The sequence below is a fragment of the Chelon labrosus genome (genome assembly GCF_963514085.1).
Source record: "Chelon labrosus genome assembly, chromosome: 13".
NCBI lineage: Eukaryota > Metazoa > Chordata > Actinopteri > Mugiliformes > Mugilidae > Chelon > Chelon labrosus.
Genome location: NC_140346.1, coordinates 29816978 through 29826135, shown reverse-complemented (window position 1 = coordinate 29826135; position 9158 = coordinate 29816978). Strand labels below are relative to the sequence as shown.

At 54.9% G+C, this 9158-nt stretch overlaps 1 protein-coding gene across 1 annotated transcript in view; it reads left to right on the top strand.

The window, feature by feature from the left end:
• Window positions 1-9040, top strand: part of rnf169 (ring finger protein 169) — a gene marked incomplete at its 5' end in the record, with an annotated part of 11149 nt that extends 2109 nt beyond the window's left edge. Inside the window, 6 exon segments of the mRNA XM_084558849.1 lie at window positions 3368-3470; window positions 3544-3618; window positions 3697-3797; window positions 6671-6764; window positions 6853-6963; window positions 6965-9040. Coding sequence (XP_084414975.1) covers window positions 3368-3470; window positions 3544-3618; window positions 3697-3797; window positions 6671-6764; window positions 6853-6963; window positions 6965-7897 — 1417 coding nt within the window. The 3' untranslated portion in view covers window positions 7898-9040.
• Between the last annotated feature and the right edge of the window lie 118 nt (window positions 9041-9158).

Sequence of the window (9158 nt, the reverse complement as noted above, 5' to 3'; positions counted from 1 at the left end):
ACATGTCCAGACATGTCCAGACTCCTCCAGACTCGTCCAGACTTGTCCCGCTGGAGGAGGTGCTCACTCCCTGTTAACACCTCCTGTTATTGAGAGAACTGAGGCAGACAGACTGAGAGTAGAATCAGTTTTATTTTTATCTTGAAACATTTTATGGCAACTAGAAAATGAATCAACATAAATACTGGGTGGTGGTTAGAACTGAAGCCTCCCAGACAGAAGGTTCTGGGTTCTGGTTCCTTTCTGTGTGTAGTCTGCATGTTCTCCCTGTGTCTGCGTGGGTTCTCTCCAGGTTCTCCAGCTTTCTCCCACCGTCCAAAGACATGCTGGTTAGGTTCATTGGTGATTCTGTCTCTCTGTGTTAGCCCTGGGACAGACTGGAGACCTGTCCAGGGTGGACCCCCCTCTAGACCAATGACAGCTGGGATAGACTGGAGACCTGTCCAGGGTGAACCCCCCTCTAGACCAATGACAGCTGGGATAGACTGGAGACCTGTCCAGGGTGGACCCCCCCTCTAGACCAATGACAGCTGGGATAGACTGGAGACCTGTCCAGGGTGGACCCCCCCCCCCCCCTAGACCAATGACAGCTGGGATAGACTGGAGACCTGTCCAGGGTGGATCCCCCCTCTAGACCAATGACAGCTGTGATAGACTGGAGACCTGTCCAGGGTGACCCCCCCTCTAGACCAATGACAGCTGGGATAGACTGGAGACCTGTCCAGGGTGGACCCCCCCCCTCTAGACCAATGACAGCTGTGATAGACTGGAGACCTGTCCAGGGTGGATCCCCCCTCTAGACCAATGACAGCTGTGATAGACTGGAGACCTGTCCAGGGTGGACCCCCCCTCTAGACCAATGACAGCTGGGATAGACTGGAGACCTGTCCAGGGTGGACCCCCCCCCCCCCCTAGACCAATGACAGCTGGGATAGACTGGAGACCTGTCCAGGGTGGATCCCCCCTCTAGACCAATGACAGCTGTGATAGACTGGAGACCTGTCCAGGGTGGACCCCCCCCTCTAGACCAATGACAGCTGGGATAGACTGGAGACCTGTCCAGGGTGGACCCCCCCCCCCCCCCTAGACCAATGACAGCTGGGATAGACTGGAGACCTGTCCAGGGTGGACCCCCCCTCTAGACCAATGACAGCTGGGATAGACCGGAGACCTGTCCAGGGTGGACCCCCCCTCTAGACCAATGACAGCTGGGATAGACCGGAGACCTGTCCAGGGTGGACCCCCCCTCTAGACCAATGACAGCTGGGATAGACCGGAGACCTGTCCAGGGTGGACCCCCCCCCTCTAGACCAATGACAGCTGGGATAGACTGGAGACCCTGTGCAGGGTGGACCCCCCCCTCTAGACCAATGACAGCTGGAGACCTGTCCAGGGTGGACCCCCCCCCTCTAGACCAATGACAGCTGGGATAGACTGGAGACCTGTCCAGGGTGGACCCCCCCCTCTAGACAAATGACAGCTGGGATAGACTGGAGACCTGTCCAGGGTGGACCCCCCCCCCTCTAGACCAATGACAGCTGGGATAGACTGGAGACCTGTGCAGGGTGGACCCCCCCCCTCTAGACCAATGACAGCTGGAGACCTGTCCAGGGTGGACCCCCCCCTCTAGACCAATGACAGCTGGGATAGACTGGAGACCTGTCCAGGGTGGACCCCCCCCTCTAGACAAATGACAGCTGGGATAGACTGGAGACCTGTGCAGGGTGGACCCCCCCCCTCTAGACCAATGACAGCTGGAGACCTGTCCAGGGTGGACCCCCCCCCTCTAGACCAATGACAGCTGGGATAGACTGGAGACCTGTCCAGGGTGACCCCCCCCCTCTAGACCAATGACAGCTGGGATAGGCTGGAGACCTGTCCAGGGTGGACCCCCCCCCCTCCCCCCCCCCCCCCCCTCTAGACCAATGACAGCTGGGATAGACTGGAGACCTGTCCAGGGTGGACCCCCCCCCCCCCCCCCCCCCCCTCTAGACCAATGACAGCTGGGATAGACTGGAGACCTGTCCAGGGTGGACCCCCCCCCCCCCCCCCCCCCCCCTCTAGACCAATGACAGCTGTGATAGACTGGAGACCTGTCCAGGGTGGACCCCCCCCCTCTAGACCAATGACAGCTGTGATAGACTGGAGACCTGTCCAGGGTGAACCCCCCTCTAGACCAATGACAGCTGTGATAGACTGGAGACCTGTCCAGGGTGGATCCCCCCCCCTCTAGACCAATGACAGCTGGGATAGACTGGAGACCTGTCCAGGGTGGACCCCCCCTCTAGACCAATGACAGCTGGGATAGACTGGAGACCTGTCCAGGGTGGACCCCCCCTCTAGACCAATGACAGCTGGGATAGACTGGAGACCTGTCCAGGGTGGACCCCCCCTCTAGACCAATGACAGCTGGGATAGACTGGAGACCTGTCCAGGGTGGACCCCCCCTCTAGACCAATGACAGCTGGGATTGACTGGAGACCTGTGCAGGGTGGACCCCCCCCTCTAGACCAATGACAGCTGGAGACCTGTCCAGGGTGGACCCCCCCCTCTAGACCAATGACAGCTGGGATAGACTGGAGACCTGTCCAGGGTGGACCCCCCCCTCTAGACAAATGACAGCTGGGATAGACTGGAGACCTGTGCAGGGTGGACCCCCCCCTCTAGACCAATGACAGCTGGAGACCTGTCCAGGGTGGACCCCCCCCTCTAGACCAATGACAGCTGGGATAGACTGGAGACCTGTCCAGGGTGGACCCCCCCCTCTAGACCAATGACAGCTGGGATAGGCTGGAGACCTGTCCAGGGTGGACCCCCCCCCCTAGACCAATGACAGCTGGGATAGACTGGAGACCTGTCCAGGGTGGACCCCCCCTCTAGACCAATGACAGCTGGGACAGGCTGGAGACCTGTCCAGGGTGGACCCCCCCCCCCCCCCCCCCTCTAGACCAATGACAGCTGTGATAGACTGGAGACCTGTCCAGGGTGAACCCCCCTCTAGACCAATGACAGCTGTGATAGACTGGAGACCTGTCCAGGGTGGATCCCCCCCCCTCTAGACCCAATGACAGCTGGGATAGACTGGAGACCTGTCCAGGGTGGACCCCCCCTCTAGACCAATGACAGCTGGGATAGACTGGAGACCTGTCCAGGGTGGACCCCCCCTCTAGACCAATGACAGCTGGGATAGACTGGAGACCTGTCCAGGGTGGACCCCCCCTCTAGACCAATGACAGCTGGGATAGACTGGAGACCTGTCCAGGGTGGACCCCCCCTCTAGACCAATGACAGCTGGGATAGGCTCAGTGTGGCGTCTTCAATGGAGACGAATGGAGGTGATGATTTAATGATCAGCTGATCGTCTCAGTGATGTTGTCCTCTGTCCTCGTGTCTCTGCAGACTTCTTCATCTCTCCGGCGCTCGTCTTAAAGTCTGCAGACGTCTCTGGAGGACCGACCGGGAGACACAAGGTGATTTTATTCACAAAGTCCTTCTGACGCTAACGTAAACAAAGATGGTGGATGTTTTGCTGCTGTGTTTCAGGTGTCATGTGACAACGAGACGAGGAGGAGGATCTGTAGAGACGAGACTGGATCGGTCCGCCATCCCCAGGAGCCCGTAAGTATGACTGGAGGACACGTTGATAAAGACGTGGACGTCCTCTCTGCTTCGTTACAGTCTCAGTGTTTTTCTCAGGGAGTTCTGTCTGATTCTGAGAACGAGGAACCGATCAGCAGGAGGATCAGGAACATCTCAGCCTTCATCAGGAAAACCAAGAACTCCTCTGCCTTCAGCAGGTGAACGCACCGCTGTCCTACTGTTATTATAGACAGTGAACGCACCGCTGTCCTACTGTCCTACTGTTATTACTGACAGTGAACGCACCGCTGTCCTACTGTTATTATAGACAGTGAACGCACCGCTGTCCTACTGTCCTACTGTTATTACAGACGGTGAACGCACCGCTGTCCTACTGTTATTACAGACAGTGAACGCACCGCTGTGCTTCTGTTATTACTGACGGTGAACGCACCGCTGTCCTACTGTCCTACTGTTATTACAGACAGTGAACGCACCGCTGTCCTACTGTTATTACAGACAGTGAACGCACCGCTGTCCTACTGTTATTACAGACAGTGAACGCACCGCTGTGCTTCTGTTATTACTGACGGTGAACGCACCGCTGTCCTACTGTTATTATAGACAGTGAACGCACCGCTGTCCTACTGTCCTACTGTTATTACAGACAGTGAACGCACCGCTGTCCTACTGTTATTACTGACAGTGAACGCACCGCTGTCCTACTGTTATTACAGACAGTGAAAGCACCGCTGTCCTACTGTTATTACAGACAGTGAACGCACCGCTGTCCTACTGTTATTATAGACAGTGAACGCACCGCTGTCCATACTGTTATTATAGACAGTGAACGCACCGCTGTCCTACTGTCCTACTGTTATTACAGACAGTGAACGCACCGCTGTCCTACTGTTATTATAGACAGTGAACGCACCGCTGTCCTACTGTCCTACTGTTATTACAGACAGTGAACGCACCGCTGTCCTACTGTTATTACTGACAGTGAAAGCACCGCTGTCCTACTGTCCTACTGTTATTACAGACAGTGAACGCACCGCTGTCCCACTGTTATTAATGACAGTGAAAGCACCGCTGTCCTACTGTCCTACTGTTATTACAGACAGTGAACGCACCGCTGTCCTACTGACAGACAGTGAACGCACCGCTGTCCCTACTGTTATTACAGACGGTGAACGCACCGCTGTCCTACTGTTCCCTACTGTTATTACAGACAGTGAACGCACCTGCTGTCCTACTGTTATTACAGACAGTGAACGCACCGCTGTCCTACTGTCCCTACTGTTATTACAGACGGTGAACGCACCGCTGTCCTACTGTTATTACAGACAGTGAACGCACCGCTGTCCTACTGTTATTACAGACGGTGAACGCACCGCTGTCCTACTGTCCTACTGTTATTACAGACAGTGAACGCACTGCTGTCCTACTGTTATTACAGACAGTGAACGCACCGCTGTCCTCACTGTTATTACAGACAGTGAAAGCACCGCTGTCCTACTGTCCTACTGTTATTACAGACAGTGAACGCACCGCTGTCCTACTGTTATTACAGACAGTGAACGCACCGCTGTCCTACTGTTATTACAGACGGTGAACGCACCGCTGTCCTACTGTCCTACTGTTATTACAGACAGTGAACGCACTGCTGTCCTACTGTTATTACAGACAGTGAACGCACCGCTGTCCTACTGTCCTACTGTTATTACAGACGGTGAACGCACCGCTGTCCTACTGTTATTACAGACAGTGAACGCACCGCTGTCCTACTGTTATTACAGACGGTGAACGCACCGCTGTCCTACTGTCCTACTGTTATTACAGACAGTGAACGCACTGCTGTCCTACTGTTATTACAGACAGTGAACGCACCGCTGTCCTACTGTCCTACTGTTATTACAGACAGTGAACGCACCGCTGTCCTACTGTTATTACAGACGGTGAACGCACCGCTGTCCTACTGTCCTACTGTTATTACAGACAGTGAACGCACCGCTGTCCTACTGTTATTACAGACAGTGAACGCACCGCTGTCCTACTGTCCTACTGTCCTACTGTTATTACAGACAGTGAACGCACCGCTGTCCTACTGTTATTACTGACAGTGAAAGCACGGCTGTCCTACTGTTATTACAGACAGTGAACGCACCGCTGTCCTACTGTTATTACAGACAGTGAACGCACCGCTGTCCTACTGTCCTACTGTTATTACAGACAGTGAACGCACCGCTGTCCTACTGTTATTACAGACAGTGAACGCACCGCTGTCCTACTGTCCTACTGTTATTACAGACAGTGAACGCACCGCTGTCCTACTGTCCTACTGTCCTACTGTTATTACAGACAGTGAACGCACCGCTGTCCTACTGTTATTACTGACAGTGAAAGCACCGCTGTCCTACTGTTATTACAGACAGTGAACGCACCGCTGTCCTACTGTTATTACTGACAGTGAAAGCACCGCTGTCCTACTGTTATTACAGACAGTGAACGCACCGCTGTCCTACTGTTACTACAGACAGTGAACGCACCGCTGTCCTACTGTCCTACTGTTATTACAGACAGTGAACGCACCGCTGTCCTACTGTTATTACAGACAGTGAACGCACCGCTGTCCTACTGTCCTACTGTCATTACAGACAGTGAACGCACCGCTGTCCTACTGTCCTACTGTTATTACAGACAGTGAACGCACCGCTGTCCTACTGTTATTACTGACGGTGAACGCACCGCTGTCCTACTGTTATTACAGACGGTGAACGCACCGCTGTCCTACTGTCCTACTGTTATTACAGACAGTGAACGCACCGCTGTCCTACTGTCCTACTGTTATTACAGACAGTGAACGCACCGCTGTCCTACTGTTATTACAGACAGTGAACACACCGCTGTCCTACTGTTATTACAGACGGTGAACGCACCGCTGTCCTACTGTCCTACTGTTATTACAGACAGTGAACGCACCGCTGTCCTACTGTTATTACAGACAGTGAACGCACCGCTGTCCTACTGTTATTACTGACAGTGAACGCACCGCACACTGTGACCTCTGACCTCTGTGCTTCTTCTTCAGTGGTTCTCAGAGGAGTCGTAGTTGCACCGACCCAGTGGAGGACAGAGGAGGGAAGATGAAGCTGGTGACCCCGCTGGCGGCCATGTTGGACGGGGTGCGTTTGTTTCGTTGTTGATGTCGGCGTCAGAGAGCCATGTTTGAGGAACGTTGTTGACTTCCTGTTTGGTTCTTCTCGTCTTCAGGTTGGCATCAGTCACGTCTTCTCAGCAGGAATCCTTCTCTCCTCTGAGAACAGTCGTTCCCTCTCGGCGCCTGTCGTCACCGCCCCTGACCGGCGCCCGGCGTGGCGAGCGGTCCCTGACCCCGTGGTCGTCGTCGACTCCTCTGGTCGTCCCTCCTCCTCGACCCGAGCGCTCCGTCAGCCCCGAGAGCAACGACAGCATCTCGGAGGAGCTCAACCACTTCAAGCCCATCGTGTGCTCGCCGTGCACGCCGCCCAAACGTCTGCCGGACGGCCGCCTGCTGGAGCCCGCCATCGTCAAGTCTACGCCCCGGAACCTCACCCGGGGTCTGCAGAGGGCCACCAGCTACGAGGCCAGCCCCGCTGTCCTGCAGAAGTGGCGGCAGATCGAGTTGGACCGCGAGAACCTCAGAGTGACCTCCAAGGCCACGCTGACCAGCCCCGTCACCGAGCTCAGCGTGAAGGAGGGAGGCCGCGGCGTCGCCAAGAACCGCCAGACCTCCGACGGCGTGATGTCCCTGAACAAGAGGAAGCTTCTGTTTGAGGCGGAACAGGCCGTGAAGATCCGGGTCCCTGCGATCCGTTACAGCAGCGAGGCGGCGTTCAGAGGGAGGTCAGACTGCGAGCCGGCGTCGGCGGCATTCGGCGAGTCCTGCAGCGGGGCGGCGCCGTTAGGTCGGAAACAGTCGTTCTCACCGTACGCCAAGAACTCCAGCTTCCAGTCGTGTCACCAAGTGCCAAAGGAGTCGCCAAAGAAAGAGTCGGAAAACCAGTCTACCTCACGACGAGGCCAGAAGAAGAACCAGAAAACCAAACACCTGGACTCGGACCTGAGGAGGACCCGGGCCGCCGGCCAAGACCAGATCCAGCAGGAGCGCTGCGACCGAGCGCTCGCCATGAAGCTGCAGAGACAGTTTGACCTGGAGAACCAGACCGCCGCCCGCAGGAGGAGCCCGGACACGTACTTCCTGCGGTCCTGGAGATCCAATCAGAACCGCAGGAGGCGTGGCCTGAGAAGGTCCCGGCGAATCAACAAGAAGCACTAGGAGGAGGAGGAGTCGGCAGGAAGTCTAAATATGCAACGAGACGAGAGATTAAATGAACGAGTGAATGTTTCAGGAGATAAATCATTTCTCCCAAACACCAGCAAACCGCCAGATACTGAGCGCGCTCAGACGACGCGGCGCTCATCTGTTTTATTTATCGCCATGACGACCCGAAAAACAAACAAACAAACAAACAAACAGTGATTTCCTGTAAACATGTTGACGTTTCTGATCACCTGTCAATCAAACTGATCGACTGAGTCGGGTCAGCTGGGACCCAACGACCCGAGCCCAGAACTCGGTCCAGAACTCTTGGTCGGTGGTCTGAACCGACTCCGGGTCGACGTCCTGGAGGAAACGGACTCTGGTTCTGATCCAACCAGATCACAGAGTCTTGACGAGGCCTTGATCCGGCCGCCGAGGATGATGGGTCCTAAACTCCTCCGTGTCATCTCTGCTGCCAGTCTTCCAATGAGTGTGTGGGCGGAGCCGCCGAGGCTCATGGGTACTGTAGTCTTCAGTCGTGGTCGACTGATCAGGAGGATCCAGGATTCCACCGATCGATGGATGGATTTAAAACTAAAACTGTTGATTCTCTGGTCCATCGTCCTCAGATGTTTTGGCCCGTGCTGCCTTCAGGTGTTTTTATGGTGTGGGACAGAACGGCGCCCTCTATGGGACGCTGTGAACCGCGGTGAGGAGTTGAGTCGTGTTAAAGTATTCAGAGGAGGTGGAGGTGAGTTCATTGATCAGTTTTCATCTTGTCATCATGACAAAGCTAGCTGTACGCTAAGCTAGCCACTCGTTAGCATAGTAGCTTTTAGCGCTAGCAGTAGCCTAGCACCTTCCAGGATTAGCTCAGCGACAGAAACATGTCTCACGGTGCTTTAGAAACAGAAACGACTCAGAATCATTCCTGCTTCGCCTCACGTTTCAGAATCAGCTGATCAAAGTTTATGTTTGCTGAAGGGCTTCAAACCAGAGCTTTACCTCCTCCTCCTCCTCCTCCTCCACCTCCTCCTCCACCTCCACCTCCTCTAATGATGATGATGATGATGATGAAGATGAAGATGAACATTTCCTCCATTCACCCTAACATCATGTTGAGACTGAGAGGAAAGAAAAACTAAATGAGTTCAAACATCTGGTGTCCTGTCATTATTACACTGCCTTAGCCCTGAGTGCTGCCTGGAAGGCTCAGTGACCTCCACTATGAGCCCCAGCGCCTGCAGACAGTACTCAGGGCAAACTCTACCCTGTG